At 38.1% G+C, this 26,119-nt stretch overlaps 1 protein-coding gene and 1 pseudogene across 1 annotated transcript in view; both read right to left on the bottom strand.

The window, feature by feature from the left end:
- Positions 1-26,119, bottom strand: part of LOC146480563 (uncharacterized) — a 58,315-nt gene that overhangs the window by 16,141 nt on the left and 16,055 nt on the right. Inside the window, exons 9-22 of the mRNA XM_085109739.1 lie at positions 20,520-20,591; positions 20,109-20,180; positions 19,404-19,475; positions 18,836-18,907; positions 17,949-18,020; positions 16,927-16,998; positions 15,599-15,670; positions 14,682-14,753; positions 5,199-5,270; positions 3,831-3,902; positions 2,953-3,027; positions 998-1,066; positions 669-877; positions 111-236 (exon numbers count right to left, since the gene is read on the bottom strand). Of these exons, the coding sequence (XP_084965865.1) occupies positions 111-236; positions 669-877; positions 998-1,066; positions 2,953-3,027; positions 3,831-3,902; positions 5,199-5,270; positions 14,682-14,753; positions 15,599-15,670; positions 16,927-16,998; positions 17,949-18,020; positions 18,836-18,907; positions 19,404-19,475; positions 20,109-20,180; positions 20,520-20,591 (1,199 nt within the window). The remainder of the gene's footprint in view (positions 1-110; positions 237-668; positions 878-997; positions 1,067-2,952; positions 3,028-3,830; positions 3,903-5,198; positions 5,271-14,681; positions 14,754-15,598; positions 15,671-16,926; positions 16,999-17,948; positions 18,021-18,835; positions 18,908-19,403; positions 19,476-20,108; positions 20,181-20,519; positions 20,592-26,119) is intronic.
- LOC146480565 (uncharacterized) lies at positions 7,449-9,325 on the bottom strand (annotated as a pseudogene).

Consider the following 26,119-nt stretch of genomic DNA (forward strand, 5'->3'; position numbering starts at 1 on the left):
ATACCACGATAACAGATTCTAAATGGAGAAATGATTTGTTCAACGGTTTTGAAGATTTGATTGCCGGTGAACTTCTTGATACCATGTACTTGTCGTTTGATATGATTTACCTTGTGGACAAGCTTTGCAGTCCCTTGCGCTAGTTCCAGGAGCTATGTCATAGGGAACGAACGTTCCAGTGGGGCACATTCTGCAGCTATCGTTTACATAACCTTCAGTGTCCGAGTAGAAGCCGCCTATAAGAGGTAATGAACAAAAATTTTGTGGTCATCCTGTTAATAGCAATAGTGCTGCATGTTAGGGCTTGCAGCGTAGTTTATATAATAAGATACACTTCCTTGAGTGACAAATGTCATTTTGACAACACTCCAATGAAATTAAGTAAACTATCAAAAACAAAATATATTATTTCTTACTTTACTGCAAGTGATATCCCTTTGTTCTTTATGGCGATTATATTGAATAATCCACGGTAAACTACCAGCAATTTGATAACCCACAAGGGGCGACTTTAAGGTGACTTGTTTGCTACATCTGGGTTGCGTTTTTTTGGTGCTAAAGATTAAAACAATTTGTTTGAATTTTGCCCCCCTAAATTAAAGATTTCTGCAAATTTTCTTTCTTTTTTTTTTTATTCTCTGTGTGGAAGGAGCTAAGAAGGAACTTACCAGCTGGACATTCTAGGCACTTGAGCTCACCAGAACCTTTGACAGATTTATTCACAAACGTCCCCAACGGACACGGAAGCAAATGGTCTTTACTGGAAGAAAGAGCGTGGGCAAATCCAGATCGAAGAAGAGCCTCACGTAAAGATTCCCTTACATTTTCGTGCTCGTTCGAAATGTCGATGAACTCAGAATCATTCTGCCCTAAGCCGCTAAAGACACAAAATTAATATGAAAGCGAGGTAAATGAAACACAATCAAGGTAAATCGATGAAAAAACCTAATTACGGTTTCCCAACATTGTTTCAGTTGTAAATACGTGAAGCACTTACAGGTGGACTGTGCAAGTATGATTTGCATCTACAAATCTCATGATGCCGATCTTTTCTTCATCCAAGGTTCTAGGAAAATAAAACAATTTCAATATGACTATTACTTTCACCTTCTGGTGATTTGGACAAGGTTCCAATTTATATTTCCTTAACTGGCTTTTTCAAATTGAAGTTATAAAAATAAAAAAAAAGTGAAGACGTAACGTTTCTACAAATGGAGATATCAGAAGCCTCTTCAGACAAGCAAACTTGTGCACTGATAGTACTGTGAAACATGAAAGGAAGAATCAGATAAGTTAGGGGAAAATATAAATAACTAAGCAACATCACAATTGGCCAACTTAATTGTCTAGAAACAGACAAATAAACAAGAGAACAAAACAACGCATGTGTTAAACCATTCATAGGTTTTACTTCAAGAAAACCAGGAAGTCCGTTTTATCCAGCTTTTGCAAAGCACATTTTAGTTACTGTTCTCCTATTTGTCAATTTGGTGCCATAATTATACGCTATTTTTTACCATGGCCCTGTTAGAGCCATTTGTTATTATACATAATCAAACAACTTCTAATAATATGACTGAAAACGAAGCTACCAAATTTAAAAAAAATAAGGAGTCCATCGTATAGAAAAATAGATCTTACTGGTTTTAATGTGACTTACTGCTATCTCAACACTGTTTGTAATAAGGTATGAGTTGTGTTCCCAAAATACGTTTCAAATAACCTATTTGAACACTGTTTGTAATAATCTATAGTAGTTGTGTTCCCAAAATACATTTCAAATAGCCTATTTTAATCATGTTTTTTGCATAAAATACTTCCAAAATCGATGACAAATCCGATCCGTGTTATGAAATACAGTTTAACTATACTTCAAAATACATTTCAAACAGGTACCAAAATTTGAACATTTCTGTAAAATAGCATTAAAATACATGATGTTGCCTTCAAAATAGTGTTTAAATCATTCAAATACATTTTAAATACTTTCAAATCAGTTTTAAAATACAGCTGCTTTGGTAAGGGAACCTCCTTAAGATGATAACTCTTTTTACGGCCACTTTTTGTGGGAAAATGTCTAGAATTAATTTCCTTGTAGCTTTTACATTTCTTCGCCAGTTTAGAGTTTCTGAATTAATAACCCATGTTATATGGGTTATGTGTGAATTAATTTAGCTGGTTATCAGCAGTTTTAGAGAAAACGAGAAATTCAAGATGAAGAATCCAAGATGGCCCCTCTGGAAAACAAATGAGGTAATTTTCACGTGATATGACGTTATCACCTTACTTGAAGAAAAAGTCGCCATTTTTTAAGGTGAAGGTGCTTTTTTATTTTGTTAAGCTAGGAAATCTTCAATTTGAACAACATCTTTAAGTTTTGGAAGAAATATATTAAGACTTGGAGCAATGATTTTGGCGATAGTGGAATATGGTTTGTTAGCTGTTAGAATAATGTGGTTGAAAGTTTCCTAAAGCCCAAACAGAATGTTCACAGGATTTAATAAATTGATAGCGGTAGTTCATTGTTGGAGTCAGCCTGAAAGTTTTGATTTAAATACTTTTCTATCGCGAAAAAGACAAATGAAATGTCCTGCTTTCTAAGAATGTAAATTTTGACAAAAATGCTAATAATGCTTGTTGAGCGAGAAGCTCTCCCTTATGGATCCCGAAGCGACTAAGAAATACAACCACATATCTCCTGTTTAAGCGTGCAGGCTGACCCAAGGGGATTTAGGACTTCAGATCTCGGGGTTGAAACATTGCGGGCGCCAGAGCTCCAAGACAAAAATTCAGGGCTCTGGGGGTCTATGCCTTCCCTCCATGGCTCTATCTAGACAAAATCAGCAATTTTGTCTGGGTATCAACTAGGCTTCGGGATTCACGACAAAATTTTCTGGGTTCCTGCAGGGCTTCAAAGATCCCCCTTTCGGACCCTTGATCATCGATACTTACATACTAATTGCGAAGTTGTCAACCTTGTCGAACGACTGAACGCTGAATTTTTTTAACTTCGTCCGTATTATGTATCTAAGGAAACAAAAATGTTTAATTTAAAGAGCTATTTGGTAAAATAAAAAATAATTACAGGGAATTTCAGCTGCAGAGCCTGTCCCCGGCCGCAGATCGTACGCATGCATCCCAAGCATTTGTAATTGTATTTAGGTTATACAAGCCTCTTCTTTAGACACACTATTTGGATAATTCGTCTCAGTAAAATTACCCGACAACATGCAACAAGGAAAACAGCTAGGATATTGTTTTACATGCAAACAAAACTTTGCCAAATTGTATGTTGTTCAGTGGAGGGGGGGGGGGGGATTTTGAAATCACCTGAGTCTTTTTTTTTCCCTTCTTTTTTTTAATAGAACTGAACCAACAACAAAAACAGTAGTCCCCAAGCAAAATTATGTACAGAATAAATACTTTAATTGCCGGACGTCATATGAAGTCATCTTCCAATATTGTAAAACTCAAAGGAAATAGTTTTGTGCGCACTAGGTATGTTTCGGGCAGGTTCAGAAGTTAAAAAGAAACCCTGATAATTGCATCAATTCTCCCGTAAGCGAGAACCTTGTTGCACGCAAGACGGAGTGTGTAAACGAACAAAATAAGGTAAAATCGGTAACCTTTTACTGAGATCAGGCAAACGGACAATGCAAGCCTTATAAACGCTAAGCTTTTACAACACGTCCGAAAATAACTTGGTCGGCAGTTCACTGTTGAAATGAGGATATCGCCATTTCTCTTTCCTTTTTTACAATATGAAACGATTGCTTTTTTATGACCAAACAGCTGAAACGCTTTAATTAACCAGTTGACCTGCTACTTACACTGATAAATCTCCGTTTGGAACGGTGAAGGCCTGTGGTCCAATAGTCTTGATAGGGTTATCTGAAAGCAGTCTAATGGAAATATATAAAACACACATCTCAGACACGAGGAGCTAGAACACGTGTCTCAAGGTCACAATACACCTGTATATGGGCTCCGCTGTTCCTTCACAGTTTTAGTGTTACGAGTTCCTGCTATTAGGGATAAAAATCGCTGAGAGAAATGACGGATGCTATAGTTTATGTACATCTCTCACTTTGGAAGATTACGCCAGCGTTATAACAACCCCCTCCATTTATGGTATAGTTTGCCATGAGTCTCCAAATGTCTCTGTTGTTAGACCAACCGACTCCTGTAAGATAACTAGATTTCTTCGTTGCATTCAGTTTAGATTGAAGCCATTTATTTAACTTCGTTTTAGTGTATAAGAGTTGTTGATCATATTTAATCAATACCTATATCTCTCCCCTTTTTGACGCTTCTGGCACCTTCACTGCTCATCTAGCTATAGATATTCGCTGATGACTAGCTACTCCATTTATATGCAGCACGCCATTTGGCGTTGTCTAGTGAGAATCATGCGGATAATAAATGCTTAAAAGAACCAAGAGACTATTTCTTTCAATAAGCGGTGTATAAGTAGATTCTTTCGAGTTTCTAAGTTGTTGAGAACCTGATCGGGAATTTTGTGGAGGTGGTTCTTACCAAGCGATCTAAAAAAAAGGTTAGAGTTTTGGGTAAGCCAAGCAGGCATGCGGACGTTTCCTATAGAGGGCCCCTCAAGATAACAGCCATGTAGCTGAATGGGCCACCCTGGATAAATAAAGTTTACTTTACTCACTGACTTTGCTCCCAGACATGATGGTAGACAGACAGATAGACAAAAAAGGTTAAAGTTCCTCTGCTTTAACGAATTGAATGTGAGCTAATTAAATAAGCTAATGAAATCAATTATTGTGCAGTTTAACAAATAGAAGGTGTGGGCTAAATATCGACAAAGATCGAGGGATTTCATTTGTTTGAAGCAAACATATTTCCAATAAGCTCGCCGCAACTTCAATATTTTGCAGTAAGAAGTCAATTTATAGTTCATTATGAAATCGATTTAAAAAATAAAAAGTGCAGGACAAGAGCGATGAATGACTGCTGGTGAAGGTTGCACAATGGCAACAGTCTGTAGGTCAGTATAAACAAATGCCAGAATTTTAATATAGGTTCACCCGAGAGTTCTCTACTTAGGAGAACTATACGTGTACGTCATGAAATAGACCTAAAACGCTTATTAGAAGCCATGAATTAAAAAGGAGTGCCTCGCATACGGAACTTTGTCCAGGAATGCCATTTTGTACTTTACAGTAACTACTTACAAACTTTTAAGACTCTTCAGGTTCTTAAAAGTATGTTCATTGATTTCTTGGATGTGATTGTCACTCAGGAATCTGCAATTAAGAGGTTCAAATCAGGAGATGTTTACTTCATTTTAGTTAAGGTTACTTCCATGTTTCGCGAGTGCCTTCAGGGAAATCTAGCGTACGCGCGCTGCTTTCGATAAAACCACGGAAAACTATATATCACTGTAAAGCTGATAAATTGAAGTTTGCGAAAATATCAATGTTTTTTTATTTTGTTGGATACATAAGCGCTCAGAGGCCTGCAAACTCAATACTAGCGACGTGTACTTAACTGAATTACCCACTCTCACGCAAAGGCGCAAAATGAAACAGACTGCACAATATCAATCAGGAGATAATAGGCTAACAAAGTGTGTCAGGCTTTTTCTTTATTCCTATTGGTTTGTGAGAAAACCCATCCTAAAGATGGACAATGGAAAATTTTTGTAGTCCCGTCAGATGTTAACACGTCACGGGAAAAATATTTTGAATTTCGTAAAAGCCTGACACACTTTGATGCATTAATATCTGATGCCCATTTTGGCCAAATTTCGTTGAAATCTGGCAAATCTACATACCCTATTAATTCATTTGAAGATGGGGAATTCGCGCAAAAACAAAAGCCCTGTTTTCGGCCTCGAAACATTTTCCGAGTTTTCGCACCTCGTTAAAATTTTTGTCAACGCGCTGACGCCGCCGGCCAATCAAACACAAAGAAGCATTCCCTGGGGAGTTCTGTAAGCATTTAGTGTTACTGTAATATTATATAAAAGCGATTTCGTTATGGGAAAAGTTAAGTCAGGCGCGAGAAAGCCACCGGCTAAACCAAAACAAAGAAGAAAACGGCAGATAGACGCAGACCATGAAACTGGCAGCCCCAGCGGAGTTGACACAAGACACGCACTTCTCACCGCTATCAGTACACGAGGCTGCGTGCTGAGGTTCGCTGCTTATTTTCAGCCGGTCAGCAACGGCGAAAGTGGCTGGATTGTCGCCGGCATCTTCGATTTCGGACTCCGAACCTCCACTATCCGATTTCTCGTCCTTGAATTTCTCTACTGCCGAGGCAGTTATAGAAAATCTGACTGGTTGTACCAAGAACCCTTGTGGCTCTCAGAAGGGTGCGATTATGGTTAAATCGTAGAATAGCAAAAAATGAGTTTTGAGATACGATTCTTCCGATTCTCCGATTTTCGTACTTGTACACGATTCTCCGACTTTCCTACTTGTACACGATTCTCCGATTCTTCCGATTATACGCTTCTTCCTATTCTCCGATTTACTCTCCGATTTTCCTACTTGTACACGATTCTCCGATTCTTCCGATTATACGATTCTTCCTATTATCTGATTTACTCTCCGATTTTCCTACTTGTACACGATTCTCCGATTCTTCCGATTATACGATTCTTCCTATTCTCCGATTTACTCTCCGATTTTCCTACTTGTACACGATTCTCCGATTCTTGCGATTATACGATTCTTCCTATTCTCCGATTTATTCTTCGATTTTCCTATTTGTACACGATTCTACGATTCTTCCTATTCTCCGATTTACCTACTTGTACACGATTCTACGATTCTTCCGATTATGCGATTTTTCCCATTCTCCGATTTTCGTACTTGAAACAAGCGCACTACACATGAATATATCTCGTTCTTTAATCCATTAGCCGAAACAAGCGCGCTACACATGAATATATCTCGTTCTTTAATCCATGAACCGAAACAAGCGCACTACACATGAATATATCTCGTTCTTTAATCCATTAGCCGAAACAAGCGCGCTACACATGAATAAATCTCCTTCTTTAATTCATGAACCGAAACAAGCGCACTACACATGAATATATCTCGTTCTTTAATCCATAAGCAGAAACAAGCGCACTACACATGAATAAATCTCGTTCTTTAAACCATGAACCGAAAAAAGCGCACTACACATGAATATATCTCGTTCTTTAATCCATTAGCCGAAACAAGCGCGCTACACATGAATAAATCTCGTTCTTTAATCCATAAGCCGAAACAAGCGCGCTACACATGAATATATCTCGTTCTTTAATCCATTAGCCGAAACAAGCGCACTACTTAAAGAGTTGCGCCCGAGCGAACACAGTCAGACAACAGCAGCATTGCGTTGAAGTGAACTTGAACCATTTAAACTTTTATTTTACAAAATAACCTTCAATACACTGTACCTCCATCATAGTTGCACCTTAACTATTACTTCATTTTTCCCTTGGCTTTTAAGCGTTCCTCGATAAGTTCATTGCGTGTTTCGATCACAAACCACATGAATGCTTTAAACTTAAATTCAGCCATTCCATTACACACGTGTTTGAACCTGTTCAGAAAGCGATTGCTCTGTTCTGCCGATTCAGTGTTTGTTCCTCTGATTTCTTTGAATATTTCAAGATGGGGATGATAGCAGCACTTTGGATTGTTTGGAGGCATACAACACTCCTCTTTGTGCTTCATCACATGAAAAATATCCACCAAAAACTTCAATGATCTAAAAGAATTTTGGCACCTACATTTCCTTTCTTACTAAGGTTGCTCAAGAAAGGATGAAGATCGCACGCTCTATCATAACCCACAAATTTCAGCCTCATTAAATCATCTGTTGTCCTCCCGAATGTCAACAGCAAAAATGCGTACACTTGGGTGCATGATTCACAAGTATACATCTCTTGTGCCTTGACTATAATCCCGCAAGGTCGTACCGCTGTTAGCAGCCCTGCAGTGCGGTCCAAGTACCGGTTAACTTTCTCTTTTGATTTGCAGTAGCCTTGTTCGCAATCCAATCCATCGTGTTCAGGGATGTCTCCAACAACTTTCTGGTCAACAGATCCTGCTGAAATGGGATAAATGTGGGCTTCAGTTTCAAATGCTTCATCCTTGTTTTCAGCAGTTTTCTCAACCTCCTTGCCATCGTTCTCTTGAAGGTGCAAATGTTCCCAGCAGAATTTAGAAGCTTTTTGCGATTTGCCTCCAAGAGTTGGTGTATTGGTGCAACATTTGATAAAATTGCCTTCTCCCTTGTTCACATGGAGTTTTTCTTTAGGCGCGGCGCACATTGGTCGGCATATTTTCTCTAGGCCGTCAACACTGATGTAACCTTCAGTACAGCCTGGCACTTGGCAACTGTGATGAATCCACTTGTTCTGTAATTTACAAATCAATTTCCATGACTCGAGACAAATGTCCTCTAAACTTCGCCGTTTTCCCTCTACATCAGCTTGTTTCACGTTTAACAAGTACAGAAATCCGTTATTTCTGAAAAGATTTACTGTCTTATAAAGAAAATAGCACTCTTCCACTCGATCTGCGTTTAATTTCCAAACATTGGCTTCATTATTGCCCTTTAGTCGTGAAAAGTTCTCAAGTTTGCTCAAGACTTCCATGTCCAATTCACGATGCATAAAATTGTATACATCAGAACGTGATTCGAACGAGCTTGCGCATATTTCAACGTTGTAAACAATGTCTTTCACCAAAAGCGTCTCAAAAAGAGTTTTATTTGACACTTGGAAATAGTGTAAGTCTGGTGCAAAGTCGTAATACACCCTTCGCTGGGCATTTGCCTCATTGTTAGTATCGCTATCTGACGCCTCAAATTCTTCAAAATAGCTGTAGTAGTAAATCTTCTTGCATGTCTTGCAGTTACCATTAAATGATGCTGCCACTTTTGTTCCATGACCGGTGTACACTATTGGAAAAGATGGCCTGTTGCGTATATTAATGCTGGAGCCACAGCACGTTAATTTCCGCGGCAACAAAACAATCGGTTTAAACGCATCTTTCTCCGACCATTTAAAGAACGGCTCTCTCTCATCGTAGCTTTCTAGCAATTCTGGATGGTTCTTCGTTAGCCACTGAGATACTGTTTTACACTGATCTGGTGTAGGGTTGAACTTTTCGGCTTCTCCACTTTTCGGTTTCAGCGTTCCTCCGATACGAATCTTTATCTTGTCGTCAAACTTGCTTTCACCAACATACTTTGCAATCAATGACCATCTTAGGGGTGTTTTTTCCGGAAAATGCTCTAAGGCAAATACTAGTGATTTCAACTGCGAAAAACTCAATATCTTATCCTTCATCTTCAGTCAATTCAGTCATATTCACGAGCTGTCTGCCTATGGACTCACTTCGATATTCTAATTCCATTTTTTCATTACGTGAAAAGACAAAAGGTGACAAAACCAAAGCAATCCGAATGATTCAAACAGCCCGATTTTAATGATAAGTTCATTCATATGTGCGAAAAACGTAACGAAAGCCACCGCCGCGCCGCAGTTTTTAGCCTTCATTGATTTTAGCGTGGAAAACTCATTGATTTAATAGTCATTGATCTAAGCACATTGCGACACATTAAAAGAACAATACCTGACAAAATCGTAACGCATTCATTCATTCATTCGGTCTTTTTGTTTTGCACTCCTGATTTGCATTACAAAATGATACTTTTTGATTGGGCATCCGTGTTTCTTACTATTTTTTTTATATACTACCCATTTCACTCAGTTTTACTTGTGTCACGATGTCATTGAAGACATGATGGCCGAAAACCGAGAAAATGATGATGACGAAAGCGAACGGCAGCTCCTCATCGATCATTTCTCCTTTGAGGAACTGTTTAATGTGATGATCAGGAATGGGAACAAAATACTGGCATTGTACGATGAAATGACGACGTTTTACGGTCTCCTCGATCTTTTCAAGCCCAACGGATGTTCCCATGACAGAAAAACTTTGTTGAACTTATACAATGGCGGCAAATGGTCCCGAAATTTCCGAACCATACAAGGCAAAATGAACAAAACCAGTTTCAACATCGCTGGGTTTATTCAGCCATATTACGTCGTGGAGCTACTTCACCGAGACGACCATGATGGCTTCAACGATCGCCAGCTGTTTGACGTGCCGCAAGATTTACGCAGATTTACAAACTGAACTACCCCATGATCTACCATCATTCAAGGATGTCTTCTTGCGCGTGATCGATTTGCACGATTCGCCGAAAACCTACACTTTCAGTGAAGAGGCCAAGGAATCGTTCATTGAATACCACGACGCACTCAACGAGAGAAAGCGGTCGACAATTGATAACGACATGCGTGGCGTGCTTTCAAAGGCCAAAGGACAAAGCGCGCGTTTGGCCACGATTCTTCATGTCGCCGATCATTGCATCAAGACCGCATCAAGTCAACTCGACAACACCGATCGGCTACCTTCAGAAGTTGGAAAGGATAGCATGGAGCGCTCCACAGTCATCATAAATCACCTAATCAATGTGAAATGCATTCTTCATCCACCAGCGACATCAGGAGAATCTGCTGCGTCCAATTCCACCGACGGCATCGCCTTAACAGAAAATGGAAGAAATGTCGAAAACGACAAAATCAGAAAAATTTTAACGTACTCGGAAACCTCTGTATTTCCGTCGTTTATTTCACGCAAAAGCTGGTGTTTGCCCATCAACGGAAAGTACCCCGTTCAGTCGGCCATCCAGATTTTGAAGAAACTGGAAGACCTTGGCCTTGGCTGTCTTCGGGAAATCAATCATCCCCACAACAACAAAAGATCGAAATTGTTTGTAAAACGCCACTACGATGACCTTAGCGATGATGCGCGTGCAATTGTGAATTCAATTTCCATTTCAGAGGAAGAATTCAATGCTTCCTTCAATGTGCCCTCTCGGAGTGACACTACTCAGTGAACATTTTTACTAAGCATTATTAACTGACTGAAAACTAGTCTACCGTTTATAACCATTTAAGTCATTTTTGAAATTTTCATATTGGAACGAATTGTATTTTAAGAGAGTTTAATAGAGCTTACTGTTTTTATTGTAAGCTGCAAAGTAGCAGTACGTGGTAATGGACAGGGCAGGTTTAAAAGAAAGACTCTTCGTTAACTGAGTAACATTTTAGTCCTTCCAGGAATTTTTGAATTTAAACAACTTATAGAACACTTCACGTTTTTATTGTAAAACTGCAAACTAGCAGTGTTAATGTTAAGGACACAGGAAGTTGTCCATTCTGTGAAACAATAATATATTATTCATGTGTACAATTGAATAAAACAACGTGATGAAAGGCATTTAATACTCAGCCTCCTATTGATTTTGTCACTCCTAGTATCTAATCTTATCAATAACTTCTAAAGTGTCTAATGGTAAAATCGTAGAATCGGAAGAATCGCAGAAACGGATAATCATTTCTAAAGTGTTTTAGAATCAGTTGAATCGTAGAATCGGACAATCATTTCTAAAGTCTCTTAAGGTAAAATCGTAGAATCGTAGAATCGGATAATCATTTCTAAAGTGTCTTAGAATAAGTAAAATCGTAGAATCGGAAGAATCGTAGAATCGGATAATCATTTCTAAAGTCTCTTAAGGTAAAATCGTAGAATCGGAAGAATCGTAGAATCGGATAATCATTTCTAAAGTGTCTTAGAATAAGTAAAATCGTAGAATCGGAAGAATCGTAGAATCGGATAATCATTTCTAAAGTCTCTTAAGGTAAAATCGTAGAATCGGAAGAATCGTAGAATCGGATAATCATTTCTAAAGTGTCTTAGAATAAGTAAAATCGTAGAATCGGAAGAATCGTAGAATCGGATAATCATTTCTAAAGTCTCTTAAGGTAAAATTGTAGAATCGGAAGAATCGTAGAATCGGATAATCATTCCTAAAGTGTCTTAGAATCGGTAAAATCGTAGAATCGGACAATCATTTCTAAAGTCTCTTAAGGTAAAATCGTAGAATCCGGCGGAAGAATCGTAGAATCGGACAATCATTTCTAAAGTCTCTTAAGGTAAAATCGTAGAATCGGACAATCATTTCTAAAGTCTCTTAAGGTAAAATCGTAGAATCGGACAATCATTCCTAAAGTGTCTTAGAATCGGTAAATCATTTCTAAAGTCTCTTATGGTAAAATCGTAGAATCGGAAGAATCGTAGAATCGGATAATCATTTCTAAACCGCTCTCTTAAGCTAAAATCGTAGAATCGGAGACTTCAATCGTAAGATAGGTAAAAGCCTTAGTGGTAAATCGTAGAATAGTACACCTAAATCGGACATACTATTCTCCGATTTAGCCATAATCGCACTGCTCTCGTGGCTCTCTGCCAGCTGAAGTTTTTTTGTTTCGTCAAATGATTTTTCGACCTTCTTTGGGCCGGGTTTTTTCTTAACTGTCACCCAAGGTGACTTTTCTAGTTTCGCTTTCTTCATAACAACCTTTTACGCAATGCTTGAATCCAAAAAGGAACGCTGTGTCACAGGAAAATTTTACATAGAACGCCGTGACTTTGCCGGATGAACACGATGTAAACAAAAATATGCAAATTTGCCGGTTATTCAAGATAGCGGGTAAATTTTGCCGCGTAATATCTCAATACAGCCCTCATAAATTGGATTATGACACCTTCGCTCGCTCACCGCTTTTCCTACAAACCTTTGTTTTTTAGATAGCTCGCGTTCTTTTTAAGATTTCTAAGGGCTGTTTTCACGAAACTTTGCATCCCTTTCTTGTTTTAACAATTATCTAAAAAAAATTATTTGAGAAAAATTCGACCTTTCTTCCCCATAAGTAACCTTAAATACCAGGTAAATTGAAGACGAGCTCGAGAGGGTCCAGTTTTTAGCTGATCGTCTGACTATATTTGCTTTCCTGTAACACCTTCCGGATCCTGATAACAAGGGCTCTACTTAGGTTGTCAGCAAAATAACATAACATTTTTGCTTAGAAAATTGTCTAAATATAAAAAAACATCGATAACTAGTGGATGGGATTAAGAGATAATTTAGGTTAAGGGTGATTATCCACGACTTTTTAAAAACACCTGTTAACATCCAAGTCACTGAAGGTTATGAAGGTGAGCGAACACTGGCAATTTCCAAGTTACTCAAAAAGCTATCAGAACCTGAAGGTGACTGTATGTCCAGATAGGGACAGGCGGAGGAACTTATGGTAGCGAAAACAGCAAACAGTTAAGCATTTCTTGTTAGTTTAGGCTACGAGTCGGCTCTTATTTCGCTCAGAGATATCAGAGCGAGTAAAACACGTGAACACGAACGGTAATCACCCGATGCCCGCTGGGAGATCAGAACCATGTGAGGCGATGTTGACGAACCCTAGAGCGTCTCGTCAGACGAGACAATTGAATTCCTTAGTAGCCTCACTGGTGGCGACTTGTTTTAATGCAACAGACCAAGTGCAACAATACCAACACCACTTATCTCATAGATGGCATCGCCTTTGTCATTGCAGTGCTAACATGACATTAGAGAGACTTAGAATCGCGTTTACGGCAAACGGCAAACGTGAGATTCGCGTTTATGTTTTCTTGAAATAAAGATTACAAAGATGAGAATAGTGCAAACTAATTCTGGTCTTTGATGCTAACGAAAAACTACTCGATTTGACAGAGAAACTGAAAACAGCAAGCGGCAAATATAGCATAAACATGGTCACGTGGTCATATCTCACGTTTGCCGTTTGCCGTTTGCCGTAAACGTCATTCTTAACCTCTCTGCTGCTAGCTTTCGTGAATGCGTTTCTCATGATGTCCTGAACTAGAAAAGTTTGGGTTTTTTATTGATAAAAAGGCATGACAATTCTCCACAATAGGATCTAACATGCAAATCATTCTCTCATGATAGAAGAGGCAACATAATCCGCCGAAAGGGTTAGATAATTCCTTGAAAGGGTTGCAAGGTCACTGAATATTCCCTCGATAATGTAACTAGATCCTTAAAGGATTGACTAATATCTTTGAAAGGGCTTACGTATCCCTCGAAGGGGATTGTTTGTTAACTGATTGCAGATTCTCAAAGGAGTCACAAGTGTCTCTAAATGCACCCCATTCCCATGTTTTTATCGCGAAATGTGAGTTCGTGACTTTTAGCTTCGCCGCCATTTAAGATCGTCAAATTAAATGATGTGGTTGGCCTGCTTGGAGACGCTGTGCGACATTATTCACCAACAGTTCACACGGTAAAGGTGGATGTTTACCAAACAAATACAATGTGGGTTATTAAGTGGAGAGAGGCGATCATATACGTATGCTCATTAAATCTAAACGTCGATTTCTCGAGCAAAAACTCTTCCGAGGGGTTGAAAATAGCCCACACGGCACATACTTTGTAAAAACACATCCAATTCAAGCTATGCCTATAACTTCTTTGATAGAAAAGTTATATTGTTGTTCTCTGAAACGAAACGCGAAAGGAAAAAAAAAAGGTCAAATTAAATAAAAGATAAACTGGCTTTTGGAGGAAACTGTAGCAAGGCATTACCTTAGAAGCTTGTAACGAGGCCTCCTGCACTTCCGCATTTCACTGAGATATTAATTAATTAATGCACCGAAGGTTTGCATGAAATCTTATATAGTTTTATGACCTTACACGTTCTATATATATGGCAAACTGACAAGGGATTATGTACTTACAAATACTGAAGATTTCCAAGTTCGGCAAAGGCATCGCTTGAAACGGAGGAAATTAAATTGTTGTGAAGAAGTCTGAAGTTAAACAAGAAATTTATTAGCCTGTTATAGCTATTAACACGTATTCCTTTTCTCGCGAATAACTAAATGTCATAATGCTCACTGAGACTCCACCGGAAGGCTCAACCCCCTACCGGCTTACATATGCCAGTTTCTACCTCAATGACACTCCTATCTATGTACAAAAAGACAAAAACTACTCTCTCTTATACGTCCAAAATATACCAAAGAAAGAGAAGAGGAATGTCCCATACGTTGTTGGCAGATCAAGGCTATTCACACAAATCTGAAAGGAATTTCTAATAAGTTTGTATTACCTTATATCCTTCTCGAAAACTAAAATTCAGTTACAACCTCTTCGCTTCATTTTTACAAACCTTCAAAACTACTAAGAAATTCAATTCTGCTACCCTTTCACATGCTAGGAAAGTGAAAAAAGAAGCGCCCTTCCTAGGCAAAGCCTTCCCGTATTGTCCGCTAAATGAAGTATCGCCTAACCCCCCAAACCCAGCCACGCTTTCATTCGTGCCATTAATACGGACCGTCGTTTGCGATTCAGCTTCCGCACTTTTGGCATATCGCGCGTCTCATTATCACACTATGGTAATGTGAGGAAAATTAGATACCTATACCAAGCGTGACGAGTTGACAAATCATGTCGTCAAAATATTATGTGAACAATATTTGTTGCTGCCAATTTCATTCCTCTACAACGGCAATTGACCTTTTGGGGTCTTACATTTTGGCTTCGTTGGTACCTTCCGGTCACTAGTAAAAATGAGTACCTCCTAGACTTTGTGTTAGTTTGCAGTCCCCTTACGTGACACAATGAATGCAACGTTCATTCCTAAAATACTTACAAATACTTCAGGCTCGTAAGTTCAGCGAATAACTCATTTGACAGAAACGTTATTTTGTTGTTGTCTAAACGTCTAAAAGAAAAAGCAACAAGAACTAAAACAATAATGCCAGGACAAAAGAAATACTAATGCGTTCCCTCGGGGCAATCCAGATCAGGATTTCTGATCCGATGCGTTCAAACCAGTGATCTATCCAATCCATTTCGGGACAAGGATTCATCAGATCACTGTTCTGAGTGATCCGAAAATGGATCACCGGATCGGTAATCCATAGCGTTCCTTTCGACAAAGGATCAGAAATTCATAACGATGCACAGCGGTTTTCACTTTGAATGGTTCATTCCCCCCAACCCGTATCATTTGGAGCTGTCATAAAATTCGTGGAAATAGTCGTTAATTTACATCGTGATAGCGTTATTTCTGCCAGCTTAGTACAAACAGTTAAAGTAGTTTTTAAATAAACTTTCACTTTTACCACGAAATTGCCATTTCAAAATTGACTCTCCTGAAAGAGACGTTATGATCCTGTTTGTTTCTATTTTTTTTTTTTCGATTTCATATTGAGCCCCCTTTCCCACTTCTTCCACTAACGAGTGCGAATTTCGAGCCTGCTGTCATAGTGGCTGATCCTAAGTACTAAATCCCCGGTCTTTTGCTGCACCTTAGGCATGACCCGAGTGATCTTGGATGAAGAAAATCCGGATCCGGATCACCTCAATGGAATGTACCCTCAATAAACGACCAAATTTCAATAATTATGATAAATCACAGAGCAAAAACAAAGAAAAGTGTTTTACACAACTCATCATCTTATCTTGTTATGACTTCCTTTTCCCATACGAAGGACGCGAAAAAGATGAAAGGGATAAAAATTATAACCACAAAGTCTGATAAAATGCTGTTTTTATCAAGTCGCGTGCCCAACACATGCCCTAACAAGTTTCTATGGAAGCTTGGTAGGTTTTGAAAACCAATATGCATTATGAAAGGGTCCTTGATTTGGCCAAGCCGCAGGTATTTCATTTAGAAGTTGTACTGTCGACAACGCATAGTCCGTGCGGCAAGTTAAATTAATTATGGTTCTCAGTAGAAGCACTAGTGCGTTTTTTCTTTATTTAACAGATAAATAAAAATCTTTAAAAAATTTTAGTGAAATTTTGTAGACAGCTAGTCAAGAGTTTGATATCGTCACATTGAATTTAAATCATTGGATTCATTGATAAACACAGAAATTTACAAAACAACGCAAGTAAACAAATTTAACAACCGTGACAACTTTTCCGATAAAAGATCGACATAAAAACATATGATCTTATCACAAAACTTACAAGGCCCTCAGACTTGTTAGTCCAGAAAACACTTTTCCCGGTAGTTGAGCTATTTTGTTGCCTTGAAGTTCTCTGTGGACACCAAGAAGTAAAAATAGAATCAAAATAATAACTATAAGCAATTTTCAAAAGAATTAGAATGTAGTTACGTACGATAATTGAATTTACTTTAAGGATTTCTGTAAGTCATGATGTTTACGTCGTTGAAATAAAGGTAAACAATGTGAACCTTAGGCCATCCTGTACGCGAGGCCTTGCTGTCAAGTACCACAGAACAGAACAACAGCAAAAATATCGTTTAAGGTGGCTCTATACCATTTCTTCAGTTTTCGCTGGTAGTGATATATATATATATATATATATATATATATATATATATATTTTTTTTTTTTTTTTTTTTTTCTTGATGTTCTGATTCTTTCAACTCGGGGAAAATATCTGGGTTCAAACATAGTTTCGAGTAGCTCAGTTCTTATGCTTTGATAAAAACAGCTTTACAACTGGTGAATCCCGTTTCCATGGCAACCAGCGGATGATACATCTGTTGATTCCTTCAATCCTAGATAGTTTCAAGACGGGTTTGTCCGAATTTCGCGCGGTAAAATTTTGCTATTTCGCTATTAGAGAGAAATCTAAAGGCATCTCCTCGTTAAGTCAAAACAAATTCTGTACATACGTTTGGCCAATTTCTGCAATTTTTGTTTTTGCCATTTATTGCAGTTGTGCATGTTTAATTCTTCCTAAGTTTTTTTGGAGTACACTGATACCAGCAAAATCCTAACATTGAGCCAATTTTTAGAAAAATTCACCGTGGAAAACTCGTTAAGGGAATTCTCTGCACGAAATGACCACTTAAATTCAAGAGGATTTTTTTGTCTGTTCTATAAAAATGCCTAAATAGGCAATATTTCTTTCCTGAGGTTTGTGGTTGAAAAAAAGAACGTGTTACGTTTTCAACAAACAGAACTCAACGGAACGCCATGGGGATACTGATATTTTCATGCCGCGGCAACGATACTCACAAATATAGAAGGCTTTTAAGACCAGCAAATATCGTCGTGGGTAGAAAAGTTATATTGTTGTTCGGCAACATTCTGAAACGAAAACACGAAAAACAAAAATAGTTCAAATAAAAGATGAAAGCTATTAAAGGTCACTACGAGCCGTTAAATCTTGAACGACGCCGAAAATTGGGTATTACTGTATATAAAACACTTGTGGTAAAATATAGGAAACTGTAGGAGGAAACTGTGGCAAAGAATCAGCTTTTCGTGAAAAAACACATAAAGCAAGTGACACACTCGGACACCAACTCACGGCCTGGCCAGTAGGTTACGCATGCGCACAGCCATTCGTGAGGCGTCCCGTGCTTCGGCAATTCACTGAGATATTACCGTAAAGTTCCGATAGTAACGACCCCCCGAAAGTAACTTTGTGGCTTCTAATCTGATCCCGAAAATAGCGAGCCCTCGAAAGTAGCGATACCCCCTCCCCCCGAAAGTCGCGAGTCCCCCAAAAAATAGCGAGACCAACTGTTTTTTTTTTTTAATTACGCTATAAACATACTCCCCCATGCCGAATGCCCTTATTGTTTTCCAATCCACTGAGTCAAATTTTAATGTACAATACTAATACTTTCTGTTTGTTAAATTAAACGCCATCTTTATACCATGGAATACAAATAAAATGTTATTAATCTTATTAAAAAGGGCTAGCACTAGTTTTGTTTCATGGTTTTTGTTCCCCGAAAATAATGAGCCCCCGAAAGAGCCGAGCCCCGAAGGCTGCTAATTCCGAAAGTAATAAGGGTCGCTATTATCGGAACTTTACGGTAATTAATGTCCCGATTGAAATCTTATGAAGTTTTATTATCTTAAACGTGCATACTGAAAAGGGATTTTGTACTTACAAATTCTCAAGACTTCCAAGTTTGGCAAAGGCATCATTTGAAATCGAGAAAATTAAATTGTTTGAAAGATATCTGAAGTTAAACAGGACATTTATTAGTTTGATATATAATTTGAGTATTTTTTATTTATTTTACCACTTGATAAAGTAAAGAAGAAAAATACATGTTTACATAAAAGAAAGAAAGTGGTGAAGAGTATTGGCACTTGTCCCTTTTCTCGCAAATCACTTAATAACATAATGCTTAATTAAAGGAGGGGCGAAACGTGAGCGAGACGTGAGAGTACGCCACATTTACTGGAAGTTTACAGCCCATCGAGTGACCAATGGAACGAGCGAGTGACATTTTCCCCACATTGCCATAACTCGTTCGTTGCCCATGCGCATTGCCCATGACTTTTTAGGGTGTGACAATTTGGCCTCTTTGGCCCCTTACGGACGCTAGTAAACCTGAGTACCTCCTCCTTTCCGCCCCCCCCCCCCCCCCCCTTCCTTTAGAGGTTGTGTTAGATTGTAGTATCCTGATCGTTACAAAATGAATACAAATTGCTCATTCCTAAAACACTTACAAATATTTCAGGCTTGTAACTCCAGCGAATAACTCATTTGATAGAAAAGTTATTTTGTTGTTGTCCAGATGTCTGAAAAAAAATCCGACAACAAAAACTAAAATAACAATGCCAGAACAAAAGAAAGGACTCAATAAACAACAAATTTCAATTATTATAATAAATGACGGAGAAAAAAAAAACAAATAAACCTCTGTTTTTTACATAAAAAGTAACATCAGCTTATCTTATTATAACGTTTCCCTTACGAAGTTAAAGGGCATTTAGATAAAAGCGATAGCTGTTTCAGTTGTTTCAACGGGAAACTTTTAAAGATGTTTTAAGGTATTTAAACTGTCATAAAATATAATATGACCAGAATGTCTGTTAAAATGCTTTTGCTATGAAGTCGCATGAACAATGACATGCCATAACAAGTTGCTATGGAAGCTTGGAGGGTTTTGAATGAAAGTCATTGAAGGTCACTACAAGCTGTTAAATGTTGCATGACGCAGAAAGCTGGGTATGGATGTATAAACTCTTGCGGCACAAAATACAGCAAGCTGTAGAAAGAAACTGCGGTAACGAATTAATTTAGCAGCCTGTTATGAGGCGCCTTGAGCTTCCACGGTTTCACTGAGATATCAATTAATGCTCAGAATGTTTGCATGAAATCGACGTCTTATGAGCTTACAACTACATACTGACAAGGGAATTTCTACTTACAAATTCTCAAGACTTCCAAGTTCAGCAAAGGCACCATTTGAAATGGAGGAAATGAAATTGTTGCGAAGAAATCTGAAGTTAAATAGGGCATTTATTACATTGCAGCTATGGCTCAGTTTGCTTAGAGCACGTATTCCTTTTCTCGTAAATCACTCAATTACGGAACACTTCAATAAATTTCTGCGACTGACAGTCGATATGACTGTATGAATGTTCTGGACCACTATCCATGTCTGCATTATCTTTGCAAATTAAAATTGTAAGCAACTTTTCTCTGCACAAAATTGGAAGGCTTTCAAGTGGGAGGAAGGAATAAATTCTCAGAAACTTCACCGGGAGGTTCAATCCCTGATCGGCTTACACACGCCAACTTCTGCCATTGACAACCCTTTATATACATTCTATACTTACAAAGTATTCAGGCTTGTAAGTCCAATGAATAACTCATTTGACAGAAACGTTATTTTGTTGTTGGCTAAAATTCTGAAAACAACAACAGCAAGAACTAAAAAAACAACGCCACAACAAAAGAAAAGACTTAGTAAACGACTAAATTTCAACATTTATAATAAATTACAGTCAAGTCTCTTGATTACAGACAAAAACAAAGAAACCTTCTTTTAACGCAAATAAAACCTTCATCTATCTTGTTGTAACGCCTAATTCCAATGCGAAGGTAAGAGGAATTTACATGAAAAAATTGACTACTTCAGTGAATGAATTTTGGGTTTCTCCGACCGTTTACCAAAATAGATGGAGAGGAACAACGCTGTTTGGTGTAAAACTCAAGGATGACGCGTGCTACAATAGCACTTTGTCGCAGAATTTGTTGATGGCTTCACCGTTAAGCTGCTTAGGGTACGAATTAAGTCCTTTATTGGCTTCACTAAATTAGTCCACGGTTGTCCCAGATGAATTTTTTTCGTTCTAAGGCAGGGAGCTTAGACGGTGGTCGAGAGCCGTTGGAACCGACAACAAACTAGTTGTAAGACTTATAAAAACTGGCCGTCTTTTCTCTTCACTGAAACGCAAAACGTAGAAAGACATTTATTCATCCTGTTTACCTCCACGCTTTCAAACTCTGTCTTAAATTCGTTTTGTTGATGAAACCATTCGGTTAAATAAAGTCAATTTTGCGCGAATATAATTTGTTTTCATTTTAAGCTTAAGCCGATATTGGTATCGGCATCGACAACATATACACTCCAATTTGCAAGGGGTTTTTTACTTACAATTAGCAAAACTTTCGTATCTTGCCTTCGAAAAGTGTCACCTCGGACTTACAATAAGCTGCATCTTTAGTGCCTTTCGGATTGCATTTTCTTTCATCGTATTTAATTCTTTCTCAGAAACATAAAAAAAAGTGCTAAGCGGTCATTTCGAAGATTAGTGCTCCCGCCATAATCACCTTGCGGGAGGTGATTATAGCAGGATAAGACGCAATCCTCGACCAGTGAGATCAACAGATTCTCTATGTCATAAGTACGTAAATTATGATCATCCGGGTGAGTGTAGTCCTGAGAAGGACTGTTTGTGGTGACTTTGACTGACGTTTCGACAACCTGAGCGGAAGTCATCTTCAGAGTCAAGTGAATTGTGGAACGTCAGTAGGTGGTATATACGTCTCTGGTTGTTAACCTGATTGGTCAACGAAGTCCAGATGTTATTGGTCTATGTGATAACCTGAGTAATTATAACAAACACCAATATGCGTCATGAAAGGAGCCTTGGCCTGATCAAGCCACGGACATTTCATTACAGAAGTTGAATTGTCAACATCGTACAGTCCGTGCGACAAGTCAATTTACATATGCTTCTAAAAACACCAGTGCGTTTGTTTTTTTTTTTTTGAAACTTCAGAACTAAACAGATTAATGGAATATTCTGAATAGTACACAAAAATTATGCAGCCAGTTAAAGAGTTTGATATTTATATCATTTTGTTTCATTTACGATAATAAAAATTTACTTAACAAAATGTGCGATATAAGATCTACATCCAAACATATAATCTTGTTACACAACTTACAACTTCGTCAGACTTGGCATTCCGGAAAATAACTTTTCTGGCAGTTCAGCTATTTTGTTGCTATGAAGTAGCCTGTGAAATCCAAGAAATGAAAAAAAAGGGCACAATTAATTCTAATCAATTTTCGCTCTCTGAAGTACTGCCAAAGACATTAGTTAGTAGGACTCCTGAAAGTCATGATGTTTACCTCTTTAAAATACCACATACATACACGTTTATTCAAATTCATAAGAAGACATACAAATTTGAAAAGGGAGTTCCGAGGTTAGCTAAGTGTTGAGTACCTCAGGGCGTTCCAATTACACGAACCCGGGCTCACAAGTACTCGCAGTTAGATGAATAGAAAAAAACTATATATTATTTACACGAACCAGGATTATCTACCATAAAGGGTGGGCTACCGGAATCCAGAGCTGACTCTGGTCAACGGCGGCTAAGGTAAAGACTTGGTGTGAGTCGTTTCTCTGCTTCAACTTTGAATTTCATTAGTTCTTGCATCGCAAGACGATCTTTTTTGTCGGATTTGGCCATCAACTCTTTCTGTGTTTGCAGAAACAACTTTTCATGCTGGTCGCTTCTTCTTCGTTTTTCGGTCTTCCTTTTCACCCCAACAGCTTTGTCCTCAGGCTTGGCTTATTTACCGCCTTCTGCTTCCCCTTTGACATTTGAGATTGAATGGGTTGCTCTCAGCCTTGGACTGATCAGGGCTGTTGTTTAAATCCATGCCTGAAGGCGAAGGATCTTCTGATAGCCGCAGAATTTCGTCGTCTTCATTTGCGACGGAGAGGACTGTCTCTGAGACAAATTTAGGACTTACTATATCGCCAAATGCAAAACAGGAATCGATTTGTTCGAAAAATTCAAATGATTCCCGTCCTCTCCCACTAGCTTTGTTGTCCTTGAAAGCTTTGTATAAAGCGCTCTTCATTTCTCCTTAGGCTGACTTAAATTCTTGCAACTTTCAATTTCGTGCTCCCGGTAACTCTCTTGAAATCTTCTGATGGGTTGTTGGACGTTCTTTGCTACCACTTTAGCTCAATCTGGCTTTCTTAGGTCTGAAATTTAGGCCTCGTTGGCACATTCCGTTCAGTAGTCAACGTGAGTACCTCTCCTCTCCCTGGTTCCTTGGCTACTTTGTGTGAGTTTTTGGTTCCCGAGTCGCGAAAAATGGATAACTCAGGCTTGTAATTCCAGCAACTCAAGAGTTTGATTGATTCATTGACAAAATAGAAATTTACTTCACAAAATCTCCGATATAAATCAAAACATATAATGTTACTACAAAACTTACAACTCCGTCAGACTTGTCAATCCGGAAAATAATTTTTCCGGCAGTTCAGCTATTCTATTGCTTTGAAGTTCCCTGAAGAAAAAAAAAATGCATAATTATAACCAATTTCCCCGCTCTGAAGTACTCTCAAAAGAATTAGCGTAGGGTTCCTGAAAGTCATGGTGTTTACGTCTTTACGTTTTAAAATAACAACAAAGAGGTAAGCGATGTGTATCTTAGGGATTTCTAATTACACGAGCCCGGGCTCACAAGTACTCGAGGTGAGATCAATGGAAAAAAGGTTTGTTTTACCCAAAGCAGAATTACCTAGCAAAAACGGTTGGATAGCAATAAATGGATTCTACTATTATTAATTATAAACTTAATTGCTAAGCTATTATCACACGTTCAAAAGCATGTTATATAATCAAGGCTGCGAAGTACAGACTGGGTAGCATCTTAAAGTCTTACCTGGGATTGAAATATTAACGAAAAAGTTCATTTATGTCGATGGAATCAGTTCCAAAGGCTAATTAGAGAGAAAGACCAAGAAAGGTCTATTCGAGACTGAGAGCAAGTTGTATTTATCTTCATTGAATAATTGTTTAAGTGGACTGATTGTTGACAACAATCCATGGTTAAGTTATCACTGCTTTCAAAGACCGGGCCCTGGCAAGAAAGCCTCATGACATATAGCGTGAAAACTGTATATAACAGTATCATGTTTTCGGACGGTAGGAAACGGTCGACTTCATTTTCTAAGTTGTAGTGTAGTTGTACAAAACACAACAAGGAAAGACGATTTCAGTCAAAGAAAGATTGAAAAAGAATATGTATATAAACTTAAAGTCCTTTAATGACCGTCTTTCTAGGTACCACCCAGTAATGATATAGTTTGCACATTTTCAGTGAGATGCCACGTTGAGAAGTGGACTACACAACAACTTGTTCGGTCTCAGTTAATAAATCAGTAAGAAATATGTCGATTTTTTTTAAACCAGTCTGTTTCGCAAGCCGTTGTTGTTGATGTTAATGCGTAGTGACTAAGTAACTGTGGTTATCGAAGATGCATAATTAGCAAACAACAAAGGAACAGGCAGAACCAAAAGCATAAGAGATGTGAAACTTTTGTTTCGTTCATTCTTTGAGTGACGGATTTACATTACGCTGGACTGTAAACGAGCCAGTTGGTATGCATCATAATTTTCATGGAGTGATCTTTATAGGAATAATATAAAAATAGAAATACTTTAAAATACTTTAAAATACGTATGGTAATTGTTGTTGTTTTTCAATCGGTCAGTTGGTGACACCTAGTGTTCGATAGGTAGACATTGACAGGTTGCGTTTTCACACGAGGAATTACTAACGATTACATTTTCTGGGGTTTGGGGTCTCAGGTGTTCGATCTACGTTTTCTACACTACTAGTTTGTGATCGCAAGATCGCCAACAGTGCCGATGATTTTTTGTCTGCTTTCAGCTGCAAGGATTGCTGTTACTGATTTACTCTCTTAACCCTTGTTTTTTGTTACTTTATTTTTTATCCCAAGAAAAGGTCCTAATAAGCTTGCGTGCTAAGGTGTTGGACTTTCTTTTCTACCAGTTTAGCCCAATGGGACTTTCTAAGGTATGATATTTTGACCTCGTTTGCACCTTTTGTTCATTAGTGACCCTAAATACCTCCTCATCTCCCTGATAGACTTTTAAGCTACTTTGAGTGAGATTTTGGAATCTTAGTCGTGAAAAAAGAATAATTTAAGCTGAGTCCAGCAACTTGATTCATTGACAAATAAAGAAATTAGAAATTTACCTGACGAAATGTCCGATATAAATCTAAATCAAAACATAATTTTACTACAAAACTTACAACTCCTTTAGACTTGTCAGTCCAGAAAATAACTTTTCTGGCAGTTCAGCTATTTCGTTGCTTTGAAGTTCCCTGTGGAATCCAAGAAGAAAAAAGATGGGTAATTGTAAGCAATTTTTCTGCTTTTGAAGTCCTGTCAAAAAAGTTAGTATTTCGGGTTCCTTAAAGTCTTAAAATACCAACAAAAAGGTAAACGATGTGCATCTTAGGGAGTCCCAATTACACGAGCCCAGGCTCACAAGTACTCGAGGTGAGATCAATAGAAAAAAGAAAAAGAAAAAGGTGTTCGATTTTCTTTTTTGGGTACCTTTCTACAGGACCAGTTTTTGATCGTAAGATCGCCAACAGTGCCGATGATTTTTGTGTGCTTTCAACTGCAAGGATTGTTATTTCAGATGTACCCTCTTAACCCTTGTTTCATGTTTTTGTTAGTTTATTTTTTATCCCACTAAAAAGCCCTAAATAAGCATTTCGTGCTTGGGTGTTAAACTTTCTTTCCAGTTAACTAAAGACCAATGTCACTTTTTACGGTCCGATATTTTGACCTCGTTCGCACCTTCCGTTCATTAGTGACCCTGATTACCTCCTCATCTCCCTGATAGACTTTTAAACCTACTTTGATTGAGATTTCGGTTCCCTATAGTCGTGAAAATGAACAATTCAGGCTCAGTCCAGCAACTAAATTCATTGACAAATAAAGAAATCATAAATTTACCCGACAAAATGTCTGATATAAAATCTAGATCAAAACATATAACCTTACGACAAAACTTACAACTCCGTTAGACTTGTCAGTCCAGAAAACAACTTTTCTGGCAGTTCAGCTATTTTGTTGCTTTGAAG

Source organism: Pavona decussata, unplaced genomic scaffold (assembly GCF_977016875.1).
Source record: "Pavona decussata unplaced genomic scaffold, jaPavDecu1.1 SCAFFOLD_53, whole genome shotgun sequence".
Lineage (NCBI taxonomy): Eukaryota > Metazoa > Cnidaria > Anthozoa > Scleractinia > Agariciidae > Pavona > Pavona decussata.